The 24,530-nt window shown below is 38.3% G+C and overlaps 1 protein-coding gene and 1 long non-coding RNA gene across 2 annotated transcripts; both read left to right on the top strand.

Moving 5' to 3' along the window:
• The first annotated feature begins 766 nt into the window (after positions 1 to 766).
• Positions 767 to 19,361, top strand: CCT2 (chaperonin containing TCP1 subunit 2). The gene is made up of 16 exons (XM_058682152.1): positions 767 to 904; positions 1,889 to 1,963; positions 2,065 to 2,130; positions 2,795 to 2,906; positions 3,229 to 3,305; positions 3,621 to 3,733; positions 4,975 to 5,177; positions 6,671 to 6,771; positions 6,964 to 7,091; positions 10,574 to 10,677; positions 13,228 to 13,347; positions 13,737 to 13,865; positions 14,062 to 14,165; positions 14,439 to 14,538; positions 16,264 to 16,405; positions 19,078 to 19,361. Exons 1-16 carry the CDS (start codon positions 902 to 904, stop codon positions 19,106 to 19,108), a joined length of 1,608 nt encoding a protein of 535 aa, XP_058538135.1. The 5' UTR covers positions 767 to 901; the 3' UTR covers positions 19,109 to 19,361.
• Positions 19,362 to 19,392: 31 nt separating this feature from the next.
• Positions 19,393 to 23,640, top strand: LOC131483765 (uncharacterized). The gene is made up of 2 exons (XR_009247894.1): positions 19,393 to 19,850; positions 20,107 to 23,640. It is a non-coding gene; the product is annotated as an uncharacterized LOC131483765 (long non-coding RNA).
• The last annotated feature ends 890 nt before the right edge of the window (positions 23,641 to 24,530 follow it).

The raw sequence follows: 24,530 nt of genomic DNA, 5'->3' as shown, positions 1-24,530 counted from the left end.
TTTTAACTGTCCTAGGGGGTCAACTTGGAGTAAGAAAATTTTGTTTTTTAATAAACTGAAATATTTGGGATTGATTTTGGTCTCTATCAACACATTATGTAAGAGGGTATTGGTCATCTCTACTAGTGGAGGGGGAAAAATCGAGTGAAAGCTAAGACCTGAAAATGAGCCGGCAGGGCAAAGATAAATGTCTCCATGAGAGTTCACAAGACTTTGTCCCGGACAGTCAACGTCCAATTAAAAACAGCTTTTTAAAATTCAACAAAAGGAATGTAAGTCTTCCTCGTAATACTCAATAAATAACGTTTAAAATTAAAATAGCAATAAAATATTATTTAGTAATATAATGGTAAATAATCAAAGAAACAAAACCCGAAAAAGCTGAATGTATTTGCCTCCCGGGAAAGAATTGGTGAGGTTGGTGAATTGTCTTTCGTTATTAGTATATAACACTTTAAATTGTGTATATGTGGTACTTTCAGGCAAATTTTAAAAGTTTAAATTTAAGAAAAATTAAACGCACGAGCAAGAACGCCGTTGCTATGGCAGCCCGACGTCCCGAGATCCCCTTTGTTCTTCGGGAGTTCAACTCCCAACCTGCCCCGCTGCAAGCTAGATGTCGGACCCACCCCTTCCAGGTCTCTGGCAGGCGGATCCACAGGGGGCGGAGCGCGAGCCGAAGCCCCGCCCCCCAGCGTAAGGAGCCGCGCTTCCGACCGCGTTGCTCCACTCAAAGTGGCACCACTCACTGCTCCAGCTGGCGGCGCCTGGCCCGAGCTTCGCGCTGGTCGGAGCTCCGCCCCCTGCAGTAGAGCGTGTGCCGTCATTTCCGGCTTCTCTTACCTCCGGTCCCGGGCGTGAGCTGTGAGGGATTAGCTTGTGTGCCGAACTCCACGGAACCATGGTGAGTCTGGCCCCGCTAGCCCTGTCTAAGCCCCACCACGTCCCGCCGTGCCCTGCCGCCTCGCTCTCCCCTTTTTTTTTGCCTTTGCCGCGGACTCCTTGTGCCTGTCTCTCCTTAGGCCGCCGCACATGGCGCGGGCCGCGGCGTGTGGCCTGCGCCGGGCCCGCCGGTGAAGCCCTCCATGCCTAGCAGGGGGAGGGGCGGGCCTCCATGCCAGCGTCTTAGGCCTACTAGGCCTCTCCCAGTACCAGAACCCGGGGCCCGGAGCTCAACCCAAGCGAAGAAATTTCTAGTGCCCCGGGCGGGTCGGCGCGGCAGGCCGCGCCCTCTCTTGGGGAGGAGCCTATGGCGACCGGGCTGGAGGGACCGGACGGTGAAGATGGAGGCGGGTCGACCGCGTTGCCTCCTCCACTGGGCGGTTGTTGAGCTAGTGGCTTACAACTCTTGCCTGCCTTATGCTTAGCTTAAAACCATTTAAGTCTTGGGGCGCCTGGGTGGCTCAGTCGGTTGAGCGGCCGACTTCAGCTCAGGTCACGATCTCGCGGCCCGTGAGTTCGAGCCCCGCGTCGGTCTCTGTGCTGACAGCTCAGAGCCTGGAGCCTGTTTCAGATTCTGTGTTTCCCTCTCTTTGACCCTCCCCTGTTCATGCTCTGTCTCTCCCTGTCTCAAAAATAAATAAAACGTTAAAAAAAAATTTAAAAAACCATTTTAAGTCTTGCCATGTTTAACAGTCTCTTTGGTATAGAATTTTTACTCGCAGAGCCCTAGTAGATCCCAAAAGCAAGGTCGTCTTGCCGTGCAGCTTGCATAAGTCCCTCACTCCCCCCTTAAGTAAATGCCCCAGTGATGGAGAATGTCACTGTTTTGAAAAAGTATGTTGTGCTGTAAATTAAACTTGTCTTTAATATCTGCATATTTTATCTCCATGCATCTGAATATACTTGTTAAATATTGGTATTCAAACTGATTAATTTTCCTTTTTAGGCGTCCCTTTCCCTAGCACCCGTTAACATCTTCAAGGCCGGAGCTGATGAAGAGAGAGCAGAGACCGCTCGGCTGGTAAGCCTTGTTCTCCCATTCTTTTAAAGATTCGATTGTACTTTTTGAATTTTAAGATTGTAAAATTGATTCTTACCTTCAATCTCTGATTTTTACTCCAGTCCTCTTTTATTGGTGCCATCGCTATTGGAGACTTGGTAAAGAGCACCTTGGGACCTAAGGGCATGGTAAGGAAAACTAGGAATTTTTATGTTTTGATATTGTTTTAGAGCCGTTGGTGGAAATACAGTTAATAACTCAATTTGGGGGGTGCTTTTTAATGTTGGAAAGTTCACTCTTACTTACACACGTAAGATGTGGATATATTCTTCTTGCTAAAAATGAAAACAGTGCTTATAAAGCTAAAGTTCCCTTGGATCACCATCCTGGATCCTCTCCCCAGTGACAACCACTGTTATACCTGGATGTAAGTCTTCCCAATATAGTTATGTAGATTTATCTGTGCGTTATGTGTTTTGTTGCATATATTTTGTTCTATCATAGGCACTACGCATGTGTACTTTATCTGTAGGTAGCTTTTTAAAATTCCTTTCAGCATTAATGTTTAAATTTTATTTATGACCACATTGAGGGACATTTAGTTTGTTTCCATTGTTTTTGCTATTACAATGCTGAGACAACCTTGTTAATATTTCCCAGTTCTAGTGTTTTTAGGGGTAGACACCAAGATTTGCTTATGGAGTGTATGCATTGAAAAATTTGAATGGATACTGCCAAATAGCCATCCAGAGTATTTACACATCAACAGTATATGAGAATACGGGTTGACCCATGCATTTTTCCAGATATATTTATATTTTGAACCACATATTTATTATTTATTCCTTTTAGGATAAAATTCTATTAAGCAGTGGACGAGATGCCTCTCTCATGGTAACCAATGATGGTGCCACTATTCTAAAAAACATTGGTGTGGACAACCCAGCAGCTAAAGTTTTAGTTGGTGAGTATGAGGATGATAAGGTTTCGTTCATATTTTGAAACACATTTTTAAATAGGTTGTGTTGATGAACTATACTTGTGATTAATTGATGTCTACTTTTTAATTGTTGTCATTATTACAAGCTTCTAGAGTACCATGCATTTATTAATGATAAAACATTTCAGACTGAGAATTTCCAGGGTTTGTCGGGTGAGGAAACCTAGATAAGTGAGATTCAGATTGGTGGTGGGTATGTTTAGAGAATTAGGTAAGCTATGGAGAAGTAATTTAGAATGCAGAATCTCATAAGAATGAGCTAGTAACTATAGCTTCCTTTTTGTAGATATGTCAAGGGTTCAAGATGATGAAGTTGGTGATGGCACTACCTCTGTTACTGTGTTAGCAGCAGAATTGCTAAGGGTAAGAATATCTGAGCAACTTCAATCTCCTTTTATTGTTTTTTGCTCTTGGACCAGAAGTCATTGGGTCCTGCTTCAGCCTTCAGTTTATTTGTTTTGAGAGAGTGCATGCACATGAGCGGGGGGGTGGGGGGGGGGGTGGAGAGAATCGCAAGCAGGCTCTGGTGACAGCAGAGCTCAAAGTGGGGCTCAGTCCCATGAACCAGGAGATTATGACCTGAGCTGAAATCAAGAGTTAGATGCTTAACTGACTGAGCTACCCAGGAACCCTTTATGTCTTTACTGTTGATGAATGTTTTCTGCTCTTTATTAATAGGAAGCAGAATCTTTAATTGCAAAAAAGATTCACCCACAGACCATCATTGCTGGTTGGAGAGAAGCCACAAAGGCAGCAAGACAGGCTCTGTTGAATTCTGCAGTTGATCATGGGTTGGTATACCAAAATAATGCTATTTTTAAGTATTTAACATTTCTTAGTTTGTCTATTTTTTTTATTTTTTATTAAAAAAAAATTTTTTTTTAACGTTTATTTATTTTTGAGACAGAGAGAGACAGAGCATGAACAGGGGAGGGGCAGAGAGAGAGGGAGACACAGAATCTGAAACAGGCTCCAGGCTCTGAACTGTCAGCACAGAGCCCGATGTGGGGCTCGAACTCACAGACTGTGAGATCATGACCTGAGCTGAAGTCGGACGCTTAACCGACCAAGCCACCCAGGCGCCCTGTTAGTTTGTTTATTTTTGAGAGATTTAGAGAATCTTACAAGCAGGCTCCATGCTTGGCACTGAGCCTGACTCAGGGCTCAGTCTCATGACCGTGAAGTCATGACCAGAGCCAAAGTCAGGAGTCAGATGTTTAACTGACTGAGCCACCCAGGTGCCCCTTAACATTCTTTTCAAAATATGCTCCATACAGAAAGTCTGGAGAATAAAAGCATTTACAAACATGACCCTGTTGCCTCATCCTGCCCTGATAACAAAACAAACCCTCCATGTTACACTTCACATACAGGCTGGGTTTCCAGTTTCCTGTGTATATAATCACACAACACACAGAAACAAATAGTATTGTGTAGAGAATTTTACAGCTTCTAACTTAGTTGAATAATAAGGATATTTCTGAGTGTTAGTATTTTCTGCATTATTAGTTTTAATAGAGGTATGCATTTGATTATAGTATAATTTATCTATTTGTGTTTGGAAATCTGTGTTTTGATTGATAATTTTTAGCTTTATAGTAATGTGACAAATCTCTTTCCTAAAAAAATGTTTCAAGAAGTATAATTGGTGGGTCCAAAGGTATATGTGTATTTTAAGGCATTTTTATTTACCAGTAACTCTCTAGAAAACATTAATTCTCACTCCCAATATCTGTATAGCAATACCTATTTTTCCATGCTCTTGGAGCATTTGCTATTTTTTTGTTGGCTTATTTGTTTTTTGGTATTTTGCCAGATAGGTGGGAAATTAGTAACTTTTAATTTTGCATTTCTTGATTATTGGTGGTGAGCTCTAATTCTTTTTCTGTGGCTTAGAGCCCTGACTGGGGTGAAATGATCTACTGACACCTATTTGGATAAATTTCAAAAAGAAAAATAGGATTGATATCTTTGGAGAAGCATTTTAAGAACAGGCATGAGTCTTCTGTTTTTTTGTTTTTTGTTTTTTTAGTTCTGACGAAGTTAAGTTCCGTCAGGATTTAATGAACATTGCAGCAACAACATTATCCTCAAAACTTCTTACTCATCACAAAGACCACTTTACTCAGTTAGCTGTAGAAGCTGTTCTCAGACTGAAAGGCTCTGGTAATTTGGAGGCAATTCATGTCATCAAGAAGCTAGGAGGAAGTCTGGCAGATTCCTATTTAGATGAAGGTATGTATATGTTAAATATGGGAAAACAAGGTTTGATCAGATGTTGAGGGCTAAATAGCGAATCCTGTTTTTAGCTAGTCAGGACTAGTGACACTTCACAAAGCCAGAAAACTTGTCTTTAAGAATACAAATAATATAATAACCATTTTTGTCATTCTGATCCATTTATTATGTGTAACTATGTGCTTCATCTCACTCCATCCCAGCATTTCTTTGATAATCTGTAGGTTTTACTTATGCCAAGAAGTTATTACTTGCAGTTTCTAATAAAGAGAAATTGTAGTCTTAGTAGAAATCAGCTACTCTGAAATAGCACTTTTTCCAGGAAGGGTTTGTGTTAAGTCATATCATTTAGTTGGTGTAGGTATTGAGGGTATAGTTGCTGGTGTTTTTTAAAGTGATACAGAAGTCTTAGCAATTGCTATTTTCTTACTAATAGTGTATTTTGTTCTTAGAGTATGAATTTTTCGAAACATCTTTACATTGTATTTACTTCACAAAATGACTTCTGGAGTGGAATGTTTAGGCGTTCTCTTCTATAGAGGAGAAACAGGAACAAGTTGTGTTTTACCAGTGATTCGTACTTCATTTATAGGTCATTTGTATTTCAAGGCAGTAACAATTCTGAAAATACTCTGTGTTGAATTTATCTATGAGGGCTGTGTAGCATTTCTAAAAGAGGCTAGTGGGTAGGTAAGGATAATGAAAACAAAGATAGCTACCATTCTTGAATGCTACATTCTTGAATGTTCTGTGCCAAGCATTCTAATAGGAATTTAACTTAAAATTTTATTTATCCCTCATTATGTTGTTGATCCAGTGATTGAGAATTAGGTTCGTCTTAATAGGGTGGAAAACCCAACATGAAAATGGAAAAGGTAAAAGTTATGTATGCCTCTAAAAGAAGCTTGGAGAAAGAGTTCCAAATCATCAGGCCTCTAGGCTGGAAACGAGCATCTGTGCCACTGGTGATACTCCTGTTTTACAGATGACTAGCTAAGGTTGATTAATTTGTCCAAGAGTCTGTACATAGCCTGTGAGCAGCATGAGTATGATTGGGGCAGGTTTGTCTGACTCCATTATACATGACTTTTTCATTTTCTTAACCGGCTTCAGTGCTTCAAAAAGTTCAGTAATCTCTAGCAATACCTTGTTTTTCTGAATCCTCAGTTTTTCTGTTGTGTTGGCTTTAAAGGAATGAAAGTGGATTTATTAGCATTATGTTGTAATCCACATCTGCATATTTTGTGTATTTTGTGGAACAAAAGTTTCAAAATACTGTGTTTATTCTTAAAGTTTGTGCTGTACTCTTACATTTCCACCTGCTAAGTTGATTTTTATGATCAGTGCTTTAATGGAATGCTTTATAGGTTCTAGGAGCTTGAAGAATTGGACTCAAATGTGTTCTTTGAAAGTAATTTGATAAAGCAGACATCTATAGAAGATTTATCAATATAGCTTTCAAGTATTTAGTATAGTATTCTGTATTGTAGGCTTTCTGTTGGATAAAAAAATTGGAGTAAATCAACCAAAGCGAATTGAAAATGCTAAAATTCTTATTGCAAACACGGGTATGGATACAGATAAAATAAAGGTATGTTAATTACATTTCTTGGAATTCTAATTGTTAGCTGCTTTATAAACTCAGGCTGAGAATCACTTGCACTTAAAAAAAAAAACCTAGAATATATATGAATGTATCCAAATACATAATTTCAGTGTATTTGTGTGAAAATGTTTATGTTGAGACTCTTAAGTGTTGTTTTTATGCTTTCCTTTGTTTTAGATATTTGGTTCCAGGGTAAGAGTTGATTCTACAGCAAAAGTGGCTGAAATAGAACACGCAGAAAAGGAAAAAATGAAGGAGAAAGTTGAACGTATTCTTAAGCATGGAATAAATTGCTTTATTAACAGGTCCGTATGTGGTTTTGCTAACAATAGTTATAATAATGTAATACATGATTTATGTCTTTGAAGGCTTATGGAAATACTTAATATGGAATTAGTGACTTGTTATTTAGAAACGTGTTTTTTCTGAATATAATTAGAATTTTATGGCAAGGCACTTGTATTATTATGATTTTGGTGATGTTTTATGTTAATACACTTTACCAAACCTTTTTTTATTAATAACAAAATAGTTAAAAAAAAAAGTTTTTTGATGTTTGTGTATTTTTGAGAGAGACAGAGACAGAATGCGAGTGGGTTGGGACAGAGACAGAGGGAGGTGCAGAATCAGAAGCAACCTCCAGGCTCCTAGCTGTCAGCACAGAGCCTGACGCGAGGCTTGAACTCACGAGCTGTGAGATCATGACCGGAACCGAAGTCGGACGCTCAACCGACTGAGCCACCCAGGCACCCCACAAAATAGTTTTTTGATTTGACAGTTACAGTTTTAGAGTTTTGGACTAATTGTGTGTGTGTGTGTGTGTGTGTGATATATCTGGTGGAGAGGTTCAATTCCCATATCAAATGATGAGAGTTTGAAGTGGCAAAAAATTAATACTAAAGAAAACAAGAATGAAGAGATCAAGTTTTAGGTAAGAATTTTGTCTTGTGTTTTTTAAAATCATTTATTTTGATTTTTTTTAATGTTTATCTTTGAAAGAGAGCACAAGCAGGGGAGGGGCAGAGAGAGGGAGACACAGAATCCAAAGCAGGCTCCAGGCTCCAAGCTGTCTGCACAGAACCCAATCAGGGCTCGAACTCACGAACCATGAGAGAGTGACGTGAGCTGAAGTTGGATGCTTAACCGAGTGAGCCACCCAGGCACCCTAAAGTTTGTTTTTGAGAGAGTGTATGCTTGTGCACAAGTAACGTAGGGAGGGACAGAGAGAGAGGAGACAGAATTCCAAGCAGTCTCCATGCTGAGAGTCTGATGCGGGGCTTGAACTCATGAACTGTGAGATCATAACCTGAGCTGAAGTCAAGAGTCAGACACTTAACTGAGTCCCTCAGGCACCTGTTTTCTTTAATTTCTGTAAAAAAAGTATGTGTACGCTTCTTCTGTGTATTCTTTTTTTTTTCAAAGTTTATTTATTTTGAGAGAGCATGCACGCAGGGAAGGGGCAAGGTGGGGGAGAGAATCCCAAGTAGGCTTAGTGCTATCAGCAGAGTCCAAGGTGGGGGGCTTAAACCCACGAACTGTGAGGTCATGACCTGAGCTGAAATCAAGAGTTGAATGCTTAACTGACTGAGTCACCCAGGCGCCTTTCCCCATGTTTCTTAATTGTTAGTGTCTAAGGCATTTTTGGTTTTTTTTTTTTCCCCCACAAAGGCAATGGAAGTTTTTTTTCAGTAAAACTAGGAAAGAGTCAATAAAAAGTCACAACACTATCCACTCCAGTGGTCTGAGGCAGCGTAAAATGGAATCAGGTGTCAGGCACTCCGGGCCCCGTAGCTTGCTTCCATGGCTCTCAGACCAGCTTCCATCTTTGGGGCCCTGATGTTATAGGGCCGAACATGTAGGATCCAATAGTAGTGAGGGCCATTTCCTGGCAAGGCCTAGAGGCAAGAACTCTAGACTGGAGTTTTGGCAAGGAGTCCTCTATTCTCTTCCAGGTTCAGGGGGCCTAAAACCACTGCTTTGAATTCAGTTTACTCATTCCCACCTCAGGGCCTCTAATGTACCTAATTTTCCCTCTGGTTGGCTCCCTTGGATTGTTCTAAATGGTGAAAATGCCAAGAGGAACAACATGTTTCGAACTTTGGTTAACTTTGACAGTTAATATTTGATGAAAAATAATTGTTCTAGGCCAGATGTTTGTGGGCTTCTTTTGTTTGTTTTAATGTTTATTTATATTGTTAGAGCATGTGCAAGGGAGACAGAGAGAATCCCAAGCAGGCTCCATGCCACTAGCACAGAGCCCCATGCTGGGCTTGATCTCACAAATGTGAGATCATGACCTGAGCCCAAATGAAGAGTCAGATGCTTAACCCACTGAGCCACCCAGGCATGCTTGTGGGCTTTTTAAAAAGAAGTTTGTAAACTGTGTGATCTGTGAATCTGAGAACATGCATTTTGCCTAACAGTGCTTTATAATAATTATTTTTAAAACTTTTTTTAGCCTTTTTTTTTAATTAAGTTTCAAACTTTTAAACATGTCCTTTTTATACTCCTGATAGAAAAATAATACCCCATTGGGGCACCTGAGTGACTCAGTTGGTTAAGGGCCTGGCTCTTGGTTTCAGCTTGGGTGGTGATCTCACATATTATGAATTCGAGCCCCACATTGGGCTCTGCGCTGACAGTGTGGAGCCTGCTTGAGATTCTCTCTCCCCTCTCTCTCCCCTCTGCCTCTACCCCGCTTGTGCACCCTCTGTCTCTCAAAACAAACTTTAAAAAAAATCTCATTTTGGAAAATAGAAACGTATAAAGAAGGAACAGAGTCTAGGGTCTGACCTTCCTGAAATTCTTTTATTAAGCTGATCTGTGTGTGTAGTGTTCTAGCTTCAGTTTTTCACTTACTTATGATGGCATGCTGTAAACTTTTGTAACTTGTTTTTTTTTTTTTTCCAATCTAATATATTTTTAAAATTACAAAGTTCTCATAACTGGTAAATTGTGATCTGCACAAACACTCCCCAGTGGACATTAAGGTCGTTGGCAGGTTTTGCTGTTCTCTAAAAATTTTTTACAAATATCATCATTAAAATCTTTTAACGTTTATTTTTTTTTGAGAGACAGAGCATGAGAGGGGGAGAGGCAGAGAGGGAGACACAGAATCCGAAGCAGGCTCCAGGCTCTGAGCTGTCAGTGCAGAGCCTGATGCGGGGCTTGAACCCACGAACTGTGAGATCATGACCTGAGCTGAAGTCAGGTGCTTAACTGACTGAACCACCTGGCACCCCAAAATCTTTTAATATCTAAATTTATTTTCCTACTGTAGAGCCTCAGGAGTGGAATTAAAGCGTGTGAACATTGACGTGGGTTTTTTTTGTTTTTAAGGGTTTTTTTTAATGCTTATTTATTTTTGAGAGAGAGGGAGGGAAAAAGGGCAGGCAGAGAGAGAGGGAGACACAGAATGTGAAGCAGTCTCTAGGCTCCCAGCTGTCAGCACAGAACCCAATGTGGGGCTCAAACTCAGGAACTGTGAGATCATGACCTGAGCCAAAGTCGGATACTTAACTGACCCCTGACGTGGTTTTTGATGCATTTTTTGCTACATTACTTTTCAGAATTATGGGTCTAGTTTATCCTATTAGTTAACAATATAAAATACCTGTTTTCAGTACTAGCATGAATGCACTAAGTTTTGTAATTTATAAATTATTGCATATGGAAGATACGGTAAAATTTGTATTGGTGAGGTAAAAATGGTTCCATGTTTTTTAGTCTGTTGAATTTTAGACTTGTGAACTAACAATTTTGAACAATATTTTTATTTTATTTATAGGCAGTTAATTTATAATTATCCTGAACAGCTCTTTGGTGCTGCTGGTGTTATGGCTATTGAACATGCAGATTTTGCAGGTGTGGAACGCTTAGCTCTTGTCACAGGTATGGGAAAAAGGCATTAATTTTTTTTCTTTCTTTATTTTATTTATTTTTTTAAGTTTATTTTGATAAAGGGAGAGAGGCAGAGAGAAAATCCCAAACAGGCTCCGTGAGGTCAGTGTAGAGCACGATGCAGGTCTTGATCTCACAACCCTTGAGATCATGACCTGAGCAAAAAGGAAGAGCTTAACTAACTGAGCCACCCAGGCGCCCTAAAAGGCATTAATTTCCAACAAACACTAATCGCTCTTGGATTTATTAAATGTTAGTGTGTGGAACTTATTGCTGAGAGTACAAAGAAGTACCTTTAGGGGGCTTAGAAAATAAACCATTATTCTGAAATCTGATTTATGGTTTTTTGACATCTTTAGTTATGTTATTTTACTATATACCAAATTATATGCTAGGTTTTCCCTCTCCTTTTTTGTTACATTGTTTTAAAGATACTAGATCTTTTCTCACAAACCCACAGGACCATTGTTCTATACCTAAAGAAACAAAAACTTAAAAAAGGAGTGTTCGGTTTTATCTAGTTTATTTTTAGTGGTGAGTAGTCCAATGCTTTGTGCCCTCTGTGGTAGTAAGTTACCATAATAACTTTTATTGAACACTTAACTATATGTCAGTGGGTCAAGTGCTTGCACATTGTTTTTGTTAATTCATTTAAATTTGTGGGTAATCAATGTTGAACTAAGTGTGAAAACAATTCAATGAATAACGAAAAGTTTCGTATACTCTAATATGCTTCGGTAGAGGTATGAGTTTCATAATCCCAGTTGTGTGGAATAAAAATATATTTATCAGTAAGATCACATCTACATCAGAATGACAGAGTGTAATTTGTTTATGTTGGGGTAATAGTTTTTAAAGTAACCTTAAAGACGTAAGTGTAGCAACCTTTATTCTCTAATTTTTAGGCCCTTGAAAATAAATGAATATGTTGGAAAGGTGGTTTGGGATCTGGCAATGAGAATTTAAGGAGAGGGGTTTGAGATGTAAAGGCACTAGGAATGTTGAATTTTCAAGTGCCATGAGTATTAGAAATAAAAGTATACTAACTATTGTAAAGGGTAGTATTGGTTTCATGTCAGAGTAACTTCTTCAACCATTTTTAATAATTTTGAGAAGTGTGGTCTTCTGACCTAAAAAAAGACTTTTCTCTTTCATTAGTTACTTTGAAATGGGTTTATTCTTTCTTTAATTACTTTGAAATAGGTTTACTTTAAAGTTCTTTAAGAGCAATTACATACTTGATGCTTAAGGTAATAAAATTTAGGGTGTAATTCCTCCTTTAAGATAACAAAATTAAAGATACGACCTAAGAATTAAATGTGAATGATAGCACATTCATAGGATAAGTTGATCTCATAAGGACTTGATACATGAAATTGCCACATACACTCAGAGGAAAATTGCACCAAGCACACCCAACTGCAAAGTTGATCTTACTCCGTTGGTGCCTCCTATCTTTAGCTTACTTGTTTTTAAGATGTGTGAAATTGGTTCTCGTAAACGTCAAAGATACACATACATGTTTTTTCTAAGCCGGTATAGAGAAGTTAGTGAATTTAAGATAAGTGAAAATTCTCATAAGCCAAATTAGTCTCATTTTGGGGACGTGATGTCCCAAATGTATTGTGTCTCACATCTAGAACACAAAGCAGTCTCAGGAATTTGCCAATCAAAAGTCAAAAGAACTTCAGCTGTACGGATGAGTATAAATCAGTATAAAAATGACCCAGAGTCTTTTTCTATAATTTTTTTTGTAAAATAGATATAAAGCATCCATTATTCTGAGTTACAGTAAAAAAGTAGGAAAAGAGGGGTTGGTTGATGGTAGAGGAAATCTACTTTATTAGATGAGAGTAGTGAGGTAGAGAAAGGGATTTTAAAATGGAAGTTTAACTTTTGCCTAATTAACGAGGAAAGGAAATGGCTGAACTTTTCAGTTTACACCATGGAAGATGGAGGGAAAATAGGAATAGAAATAAGACCTAGGAGTAAAGTAAAAATTTTTTTGACCTCTCATTAGGTTTGCTCTGGGAAATTTTCAGTATACGTTTTCCCTTTTTCTAGGCTTTCTGAGATTGTAGTTACTGTAATGATTAGCAGGTATCAGGTGCTCCTTTAAGCAGTTTCTAAGGTTTACATCTGTTGACATAGTAGAATTAGTCAAATATTCTTATGTTTTGAGAAATTGGATCATAAGGGTACTGGTTTTCTAGACAGGATTCAAAAGGGAATCTGTATTCTACAGTGTGCTGCACATATAGGTCTTAAGAGACTGCTTGGATTTGAATTCCACTTTACTGTATTTGTTAGTGCTACGTAATCTTGAACAAGAAACTAAATATCTCTTTGCCTCGATTTTAGTATTTCCTAACAGTATCTCTGAGGGTTGTAAAGATTAAATAATTAGATTATGTGAAGTGCTTCAAAGTGCTTGGCATGTAGTAAGCAGTCAACTTTAAAAATGTCAGTTCATTAGTTCTTACTGGAAAACAGATTTTTAAATGCGTTGTGCATTTAATTAATGTGTATTTATGTTCATAGGTGGTGAAATTGCTTCTACCTTTGACCACCCAGAACTAGTGAAGCTTGGAAGTTGTAAGCTTATTGAGGAAGTCATGATTGGAGAAGATAAACTGATCCACTTTTCTGGGGTAGCACTTGGTGAGTGATTATATAGATCCTGATTTAGGTTCCTAAAGGTTTGATAGACTCTGTTGAAGTTAAAAGAAGTAGTTACTGTATTTACTAGAATATGATGTGTCTTAATTCTTGAGAGGCATGATGTATATTAATCTCAGTTTCTTTTGAGATAAGCCTCATGTTAATCTTGCCTTTGTGAACAGTATATTCAACATGATTGTTTTCTAGGTACCTTAGAACTACTGTGAACATGGATTATTAGCAAAAAGAATGTACAACAGCAGAGGACATGTCCGCTTTTAAAACCAAAGAATAATTATAACCAATATCTACATAAAGATTAGAAGCAAACTTGTTTTTTTATAACTAAGTGTTCACTGTGACCTAAGAATCTTATCTTTTAACTTTAGGTGAAGCTTGTACCATTGTGCTGCGTGGTGCCACTCAACAAATTTTAGATGAAGCAGAAAGATCTTTGCATGATGCTCTCTGTGTTCTTGCCCAAACTGTGAAGGATTCTAGAACAGTTTATGGAGGAGGTAAGCGTTTTAAAAATACTGAACGTGGTTTATTCAAGTATAGTAATGGTTTTGGCTTTAATGATTTTTAGAAAGCTTATATATAGTACTTTTGAGTTTAATTTTAAAATGTTTGACGTATCTTAAGGGAAATCAGTAATTCAGGGTCTTGGAGATTAAATAAAATATTTAATTGGAATTTAATTTTAATCTGCAGGCTGTTCTGAGATGCTGATGGCTCATGCTGTGACACAGCTTGCCAGTAGAACACCAGGCAAAGAAGCTGTTGCAATGGAGTCTTATGCTAAAGCACTGAGAATGGTAAGTTGATAAAGAGATCTGAACTCCCATTTTGTGAGTATTGATGGTTTTTTAAATGAATACATTTTCCTATTGTAGACATGTTTGCCTTTTTGGCATTAAGAAAACTGGTTCACGTCACTTAAATTTGATTCTGGAGTTTATCTTTTTTATGAGCAGTAATTAAAAGGAACAATTTTACATGGTTTCTAAATGTATAATTTTAAAAAGGTGTCCTAGTTAGAAGTAAATCCACTGTCTTATAGAATATTTGCTATCTGTCTTACCTTGTAGTTGCCAACTATCATCGCTGATAACGCAGGCTATGACAGCGCAGATCTCGTGGCGCAGCTCCGAGCTGCCCATAGTGAAGGCAATACAACTGCTGGACTGGGTAAGAAATTGCATGAAACCTTGTAGTAATTTTGGTAGTAACTTCACCAAGTTATTCTTTTTTTTCTTTAAGCTGAATTCTCATAATAACCATAAAAAAGTTTCCTGTGGCCCTTGTCTCTGTAATTGTTACATATTTTAGGAAAATGTTTAACTTCATATTCTCAACACTGCCAGAACTGTTTTTCCATAAAGGGTATAAAACTAATTAGAAGATTTGTAACTAGTTTATTATGACTGTGAGATTGAAATACATAAACAGTACGAATATTTTCAAATAAGTATAAACATAATGTTAAGTTTATTATAGTATAATCAACATTCAATTTTAATCTCCTAGGAAACTTACTATGAGACATTCTTGAGTGTGGATCTTTGATACATAGATAAAAGTGGCCAAAAGGGCAGATTTTAATTCAAATTGAAAAATTTCCCAATGAACTTTCCAAGACAGGAATAGTAAGAGGGTAGATAATCCTGGCACTGCAGAAAAGAGGTAATGAAAATGATCTGTCAGAAGGTGAAGTAGGGATTCTCACAAGAAGAAGGGATTCTCACAAGAAGAAAAGTAGATGACTTCTAAATTCTCTTCCAGTTTTAGGAATCCATGGTAGGGGCACCTGGCTGGCTCAGTTGGTAGAGCATGTAACTCTTGATCTCAGGGTTGTGAGTTCGAGCCCCGCGTTGGGTGTAGATTACTTCTAAAAATTGAAATCTTAAAAGAAAAAAGAATCCATGGTAATTAGTGATAAGCACATCTTATGTGTAGTAATTTTACCTTTGTTTTTATTTTTTACTATTATTTTGAGAGTGAGAGAATCCCAAGCAGGCCCCATGCTGTCAGCACAGAGCCCAGCATGGAGCTCAGTCCCACGAACCATGAGATCATGACCTGAGCTGAAAGCAAGAGTTGGAGGCTTAACTGACTAAGCCACTGCTCCCTGCAGTAATTTTACACATGTACGTACATATACATACGTGTATATATATGTACATAGATAAAGATAGGTGATTGAGGGGCGCCTGGGTGGCTCAGTTTGTTAAGTGTCAACTCTTGGTTTCAGCTCAGGTCATAAACTTGCAGGTTGTGAGTTCGAGCCCTGTGTCGGGCTCTTTGCTGACATTGTGGAGCCTGCTTGGGATTCTCTCTCTCTCCCTTTCTGTCTGCCCCTCCCCAACTTGCTTTCTGTTTGTCTCTCAAAATAAATGAATAAACTTAAAAATGTTAAAAAAAACTGAGTGTTCTATATTCATTTTCCATTATTTGACCTAGTTGACCTCCATTAATACAGATGATTGGTAGTTGACCTTTTAATTTTCTCAAAGGCCTTGAGTGATAGGCTGATGAGAATGCTCTAATTAAATTGAGTGGTTGGGTCTTGTGATCTCATTTTTTATAAACATTAATTTTATTTGTTGTAAGTCATTAGAGATATTTTGATAATTAAGTTGCTAAAACTATAGTTTAGGGGTGCCTGGGTGGCTCAGTCGGTTGGGCAACTGACTTCGGGCTCAGGTCACAATGTCACAGTTGGTGAGTTCGAGCCCCACGTCGGGCTCTGTGCTGACAGCTCAGAGCCTGGAGCCTGCTTCAGATTCTGTGTCTCCCCTTCTCTCTGCCCCTCCCTTGCTCACGCTCTGTGTCTCTCTGTCTCTCAATAATAAATAAATGTTTTTTAAAAAAAACAGCTATAGTTTATTTAGTAAATACTGTGTCTTTTTTCAGATATGAAGGAAGGTACCATTGGAGATATGGCAGCACTGGGTATAACAGAAAGTTTCCAAGTAAAGCGACAAGTTCTTTTGAGTGCAGCTGAAGCAGCAGAGGTGATTCTGCGTGTGGACAACATTATCAAAGCAGCACCAAGGTATTGTAGCACTTTAACACACATTTCTTAGAAAAAAATTGTTTTTTAAAATTATTATTGTTTTTTAACGTTTACTTAGAGAGCGTGCCCACATGAGGGAGGGGCAGAGAGAGAGGGAGAGAATCCCAAATAGGCTCTGCACTGTCAGGGTGCAGCCCAGTGTGGGGCTTGATCCCATGATCTGTGAGATCATAACCAGAGTTGAAATCAAGAGTTGAATGCTCAACCAACTGAGCCACTAGGTGCCCCTCTTACAAAAAAATTAACACAGAAGCAAAAAATAGATAACTGGGTATGTTTGGTAATTGTAGTTGGTAGAGCCATTTCTGCCTAACTAAAAGTATTACGCATGTTATTTAAAATCTGTAGTCATAACTCTTAAAGTCAAAAAAGTTCAGGGAGAGAGGGATACAGGTAACACAGGAGAGCTCTCAGAATTGACATAAAGAGGCAGGCTTGGAAAGGTTAAGAACCATACTGCATGGGGGTGAGGGCTGTAGTAGTAAGAATGAATGCCTTTTTACCAGGATGAATCTGCTATAGTCCTCTATCCTGGGTACACTTTTTCATATAGGTAATCTTAAGTACATGATGTCCAGAGTTCCTTATATGTTCCATTTCAGCAGTTTTTTTAAGGTGTCAAATTTTTTCAGAAACTTATTCATGTAAAAAATGGTTAGCCAGAAAATCTTAACTTCTGAAGATTTAGTTAACTTAATTGTTCTTACTAGTAGTTATGAAAATATTAATTTTACCTGTTGAATTTCATGTGGTTCATGAAATTGAGAGGGGATGGTGGCCTGCACCAGGAGATAAGAGGTGAGGGCAGTCAGGAGGTGTTGATCATAGATTTTGAAGGTGGAGCCTGCAGAATTTGATGATGGGCTGGATATAAGGTATAAGGGAAAGGAATGAAGGATAATCCAATCCAAGGTTCTTGTTGGGAGAAATAAAGTTTCTCTTATGTGAGTCTCTTGTGAATAGAAGCAGAGAAGTGGGATGGTAGCTAGAGGATGTGTGGGTCTTTACTGCGAATGTTCAGTGCTATGTGGAGTGATCTCGTAGGGCGAGATGAATGCAGAAGGAGGGAGCAGCCCACTGAGTAGCTGTGAGAAGGAGTAGGAGAATGAGAGGGGGGTGCTGGTTTTAGTTGGAAGCACGGGGAGTTCATCCCTGGGAACAGGAGGGAAATAGGAACATCATTAGGAAATTGCACCTTAAATGGACTAAGGTTAAGGTACAAGGAATTTCTTTGTGCAGTCATGCAGCATCCACTTGAGTGCTTTTTTCTATTACATCCCATTACTATTAGAAAGAGGAAAGAGTAGAAAGGAGTGATTTGGATGTGGAAAGAAAAGGGGGAAATGGTATTTAAATCTGTGGTGTAGTAGAAGAAGGCCTGGGCTGAAAATAGTTTCTCTGTGGTAGGGAAATGAGCAGTCATTTTGAAATGGAAAGTTGGTGAGAGAAGGAGAAATTGAAAGTTTTGGAAGCTGTGCCAGCAGAGATGGTTGTGCAGTTCTGTTTTCTACTGTCTTTAAGCAGAATGATAACAAAGGAAACTGGTCTGTAAAGTTTTCCTAATAGGCCACATAATCATGCCCTGCCCTCATAAATCTTTGCGATGACTTGACACCCTCAACCACATTTGTAATATGTTCCTTGGTATATACCTCATTTGATCTGATACCACTGTTTTAGTGGTTTAAGTGTCTATTAAATTTAGTAGACATTCTCAGTAATTGCAGTAAAGAAACATGAATAATTTTGTTTAACTCAGCCTTCCCAAACATACTGGTCTGGGGACTCTTCATACCCATTATTAACCAGGGGACTCTTACTCCATTCCAGACCAGTTGCCCTGTGAACTGTCACAGCTTGATAAGTTTCTATATTGACATCTTTTAGTATCCTTTAGTCCTACTCCCATAAGCTTCCAAGGTTGAAAGATTTATTTCCTTATATGGTCCCAGTATACTCTTTCAGTGTTTTTAGACTTTGCTTCTCTGGAATGATTGCTGTGTTTGTCTTTAGAAGCAGTGCTTATACAGGCAGTAAGTAAAATTCTGTTAGTACCTCTGCCATGCCTCCTTCCTGAGAGATTTGTTATTTTCTCACCAAAGAATAAAAGTTTAACATCTAAGATGTATATGAAAGGCACTGTTGACATACTTTAGTGAGTTTCCCAGCTTACCTACTGGCATTTGTTTTCATTCATTTAGAATAGGAAGAAAAATAGAGATTTTTAACCTGGAGGCCCCAAAGTCTTGTCATTCTACATACAACTTGTGGTTAAGAGTACCTGTCTTTGTCTTTGACTAATTTAGTAGTAGAATTCCCTAACGCATTTGCTAAAAACATGCATTAACCTTTTAATGGAGAATATGTATTTGTTAAGTAGGTTGTTGGGATGAGAAATAGAGTATTGCTAAATACCTACAGGTCTTCACGTTCCATAGATTTGTAATGTCCTCTTACTAGTGTAGTAGTAATTGAGGGATATTAATTATGAGGTAGAAACAGCATCTTTGTTACAGAGAATTGGTTATAATGGTTTTAATAAAATTAAGAATTTAGCTGTGTTTGTATTTGCTATAAATCTTTGGTTACAGTCATGCTTTTCATTTTTACCATTGCCTTTTTCTTAAGTGTTTGTTTTATAATCCTTGCAGGAAACGTGTCCCTGATCACCACCCCTGTTAAACATTCCCATGTGCTGTTGAGCTCTGGACCAGGTAGTTCATAGCAAAGTTGTGTTTGAAAGACTTCCACCTATTAAAGAAGACTGTGGTATTGAAGTTTATCTGTGGCTCTTGTATCCTTAAGTTTGGACATTTAACTGACCATCTATTTTAACATGGGTCTAATTTATTTGCTGTTTCATTTTCCATAAAACTCAGTTGATTTAAAAGTTCGTTTCTCATATTGTGCATCAAAATAAAAATTTGAACAATTATCTGTTCTTACCTTAGTGATTTGTACTCTTTTTAATTATTTAATGGGAGCAAATGATTATACTCTGTATAGAGTTGTTCAGCTTAACTAATGATTGACCTTACATGATTATGAAATAATTATCAAGTCCAAGTCACACATGATAAACATAGGTTAATCTCTTGGTTTTTAATCCTATATAACTTATTAGCCATTTAATTTTGTTTAGTGAAAGTACTCATTTAATTTTGTATAGTCGAAGTACTGTCTCTTATATAGGAAACAATTATGGTGTAAACATTATTTCAAGTTTGAAAGAGTCCTATATTACTTTTTAAATGTTTACTTTTGAGTGAGTGTGTGAGCAGAAGAGGGCCAGAGAGAGAAGGGGACAGAGGATCTGAAGCGGGTTCTGTGCTGACAGCGAGCCCGGTATGGGGCTCATACTCCCCAACCATGAGATCGTGACCTGAGCCGAAGTCGGCCTCTTAACCGATTGAGCCACCCAGGTGTCCCGAAAGAGTCCTCTATTTTATTTTATTTTATTTTTTTTTAAATTTTTTTTTTTTCCAACGTTTTTTATTTATTTTTGGGACAGAGAGACAGAGCATGAACGGGGGAGGGGCAGAGAGAGAGGGAGACACAGAATCGGAAACAGGCTCCAGGCTCCGAGCCATCGGCCCAGAGCCCGACGCGGGGCTCGAACTCACAGACCGCGAGATCGTGACCTGGCTGAAGTCGGACGCTTAACCGACTGCGCCACCCAGGCGCCCCAAGAGTCCTCTATTTTAAAAGTTGCTTGTTACAAGCTGCTTCTCAAGGACCTTTGATGCTTTAAAGGGTAATATCCTCTTAAAGAATATGGATGTGGTTAGATTTAAGCATTACTGATTGTTGTTTTGTTAATGCTTTTCGGTTTTGGCACATGGCCGAGAGGAGAGAGAATGGGGATAGATATGTACTTTGTTAATGGTTTAAAAGTGAATTTAGTTTTGGAAGTTATTTTAATGCATCAGTGTATAGCAGAATGCCCAAGAAATAAAGTGCAGCAGTAGGCTATAAGTTTTTACAGGGTATCTGTGCTAGCTTAATGGAGAGACATTTTATTCCCATAGAAGAGCAAAAGGGTTTTCAAGGAAACACTGATAAAATAACCTGTTTCTGTTGTGTTTTTGTTTTTTGAAGTAGGCTCCACGTGGGGTTTGAACCCATGATCATGAGATCAAGAGTTACATGCTCTACTGATTGAGGCAGCCAGGTGCTCCCAACCTGTTTTGTTTTTGTCTAAAAAGTTTGTCTCCACATTTTAATACTACTTTTGTAGAAGCTACTGAAACTAGGAAAACTTGGTTTTCTTTGTTTTGGTACTAGTTTATGTCTTCTAACATTCACATAAAGGAGGGACTTTTCCTGAGATTATCAAAGAGAATTACACTGATCTTTTGTTTTTTTTAAGTATATCACATCATGACATCAGTTTTCAGGTGGAACAAGTGAGCATATCATGATCAAGAAAACCTACAGGTTTCAGTGGAAGTGGGTTTAAATATCTGTCTTAAGGTACTAGATACCCTGGAGTAAGATCTTGATCTTTAAGGATACTTGGGCATGTTTTCTCTAAAGGTCTTAAAAAGAATACAACAATAAATGTTAATCTAAAAAGAGGTAGAAACATGGGAGCTTCATTGTTACATCCAAGAATAACCCGTGCCTCTTTACCTCTTTGAATTCATATCCTTTGAAGCCCTTACAGATGTATTCATAAACCGAGATTATCTCAAGTTTACAAATTTTAATGTCTTTTCACTTTCAGAGGTAAAATAGCAATCTATGCCCCTCTATAATTCCTCTAACAGTTTTAGGATAGAGTTTCTTTTAACTCAAACTGAATATGGAAGCAGTTTTTTGCAAAATTTTTGTGATATGGAATTAGAGGTTTGGAATGTATGTTAATAGTACCTATATAAAAAATTGAGTATTTAGCGTTTTTAAATCCATTCTAGGTGCGTGTGTGTTGACTAAAACTAAAATAATTTTTAAAAATCTAGGTAGCTTTCCGTTTTTCTTTGAAGGATAATATGTATACTGGTAATTCTTTTATTATCCTTAAGCCAGGATCCATTCTTTGCCTGCTGGGAGGCCATGGGCCCACTTAACCTTTGCTGACAGTCTCACATCTTCCTGTGGTTTAACTCAGGAGGTACTGGCAGGACATGGGGATCGGCATTCGGTATTTTCTTCCTGCATAGCTTGCTCTTTGGAGATGACTACATCCCTGTGAGACCTACCACTACAGCCTCGCTGGTAGATCTTCTCCCCGCCTTTATTTTTTAAAGTTTATTTTGAGAGAGAGTGCGTACACACTCGTGGGAGGGGCAGAGAGAGGGAGAAAGAATCCCAAGCAGGCTCCGCACTGTCAGGACAGGGCCCAATGTGGGGCTCAATTTCATAAACCGGGAGGTTATGACCTGAGCCGAAATCAAGAAGAGTCAGACGCTTAACCAACAGGGCTTCCCCAACACCCCTGGTAGTCTCTTTTTTCGTGCCGTTTAGCTCTTAATAGGTGAAGGTAACATTTCCCTGTTCATCTAGCCTCACGGGTGGCAATTGCTACACTAGCTGCCTCAGTATTATCTTGAATCCCCTCTTCTCCCAATGTTGCCCAGCAGTAGTTCTTTGCTAAGGTCTCTCCATTTTCTTGCATTTTCTTGCCAGGATAAAATGCATTTTCTTGCTCTGATAAAAGTCAACAGAATACTCTTATCCAAAATCCTTTTCTTAAAGTCTGCCTTGCCTTGTACCTATTCTAGTGTATTAGAACATCAGTAAAAGTGTAAAGAGGACTTAACTTTTTTTAATCATAGAATTACTATAGAATGTTTCAGGTTGTCAAAATAATAAGGACAAACCAGATTTTAGATTTCTTATTTTTTTATTTTATTTTTAATTTATTTATTTTTGAGAGAGCACGAGTGGGGGAGGGACAGAGAGCAAGGGACATAGGATCTGAAGTGGGCTTCGCTGACAGCAGAGAGCCTAGCCTGATGCAAGGCTCAAACTCATGAACCAGGAGGTCATGACCTGAGCTGAAGTCGGCCCCTCAACCAACTGAGCCAGGTGCCCCATCAGATTTCTTATTTTTAAGTTGAGCAACACCTAACACTTCTTTCAAAGGTTTATTGAAAAGGTTATATGAATTAACTTACACAAGACTCTGAAGATAGTACCTGACTGCCCTACAGATGTGCTCCATAAATGTTTGTCCCCCTACCCTGTGGGCTGGCGTATGATAAAATCTCCAAAATCCAGGTAAACGTGGAAGAATTATACTAGGCACTGAGGATTCAAAATTTGTTTCCTATTCTGCGGAAGTGGATCCTCTAGAAAGGAAGAAAAGCATGTAAATTTAAGTTTTATAAATAGCATTAATACTCTTTCTACAGTAGTGAGATTATAGGGCGTGTAAAAAACAGTGACAAAAAGCAGAGAGCAATGTCCAGCAGACACATGTCCGTGTCTTCGGTTCCCATGCCTCCTGCCTCTCAGGATGCGTGGGTTTTGTGTCAAGAAATAGTCACATTTTCCAAGTATGTACCTTGGTGATTTTGCACATTCTAGAGTAACAGGAAAAGGGCAAAGTATATTCATTTAGAAGTTGAATAAATCCTTGGTAATCATGTTGGTGTATTTTCCCAGTTAGATAAGCCAGAAGCATTTCACCACATTGTTGTTCTTTTTCTTACATTCAAGACTATAGATACTGTTGCTGGAAATTTTACTGAGCCAGAAAAGGCCTTTTTGTTCTATTAGCATCATGTTTTTCCCTTCAACCAAAGAATTAGACTGCTTGTAAGTAGAAATACCATGCTGCATGGTGTAACACTTCATAAAAAGAACATGTTATGTAAACATTAGCTGTCACCTGCCAGGCACTATTCTATGTGCCTTTTACACAGTAATTTGGTTAATCCTTACAGTGCCTTCAAAGATGGAAATTTGCCATTTTACTGATGAGCAACCTGAGACACACAGATGGTAAGTGACTAGGAAATGGCAAAGCTGGGATTTGAACTCAACGTAGTTAGAAAGGCCATGCTCTTTACCATCATACTACACTGCTGTGTTACTGTGTGTAGGATATGTGCTTCTAGTTAAAATTTGCATATAGTTGATTTTTAGGGTGCAAGCCCACTTTTTAAGTGTAAAATTATGAACTGTTAGTGATGTTGCATTTCAGATAAAAGATTTTAGTGGGCATCATTTGTATTTAGAGAAGCTAAATAAAATTCTGTATAAATTTCTCTGGTGCATAACATTTTGTGTTTCGGGGCTTTTAAAATTAGGAGTAAAGTTACATTTGGTGCTTCATTTCCCCTTTTTAACTTTGTAATTATGTCAGAATTTCAAGAAAACATCAGAGAGGTATGGAAATGTTAATATACATTTACATGGTTATTTTTTTATAAGATTGACTGAAACCCTATAGTGAAAACATTTTTGGATAGCAAAATCAGTGTTGAACATTTAACCATTGTTTGGGAAATGTTCTGTATTATTTTAGAAGAAAACCATTTGTGTGCCAAATGTTTACCATTTGACATTTGATTCAGACCACTTAGCTCATTAGATCTGTTGGCTTCATGCTGTTATGTGGCTTTAGCCTACAGTTGTACTGGAAGAGATGGGCACATTAATCTTTGGAGGAGGAAGACAGGGTCAAAGGTAAAAGTCTGAGCCATCTGTAAGGCTGGCTGTGGACCCAGTTCGGAGGCAATTCTGTTAGCATAAAGTTTTAAGCATCAACAGTATAGTTTTGTTTGTCATTAGGCATGAAAAAATAAACTATAAATCCTAGCTATGTAATGGGAATCTGGACTCATTAGGAAAGGAGTTAAATATTTGAAAACCTATAACATTTAAGATTAAAGGGATCTGTTAGCAGGCTAATCAGTGGGTTGCAGATATTCTACAGACTGGGAGGTGGTTTAGCAAGAAATATTTACGGTAGAAAAACATATGAAAATAGTCTGCTGGGTAACGTCATTCTAGAGCCAAACTTTGCTGAGTTAAGATGCTTTTATGGCAAAAGTAACTTTAAATGCCAAACACATGTAAGTTTTAGTTATGACACTTTTTGTGTCCTTGGTGGGTTCAAGAACATGACTGTTACTAAATCACCCACAGACAGCAG

Source organism: Neofelis nebulosa, chromosome 8 (genome assembly GCF_028018385.1).
Source record: "Neofelis nebulosa isolate mNeoNeb1 chromosome 8, mNeoNeb1.pri, whole genome shotgun sequence".
Classification (NCBI taxonomy): domain Eukaryota; kingdom Metazoa; phylum Chordata; class Mammalia; order Carnivora; family Felidae; genus Neofelis; species Neofelis nebulosa.
Note: the sequence above shows the minus strand (reverse complement) of the source record. Positions and strands in the feature narration are given on the sequence as shown.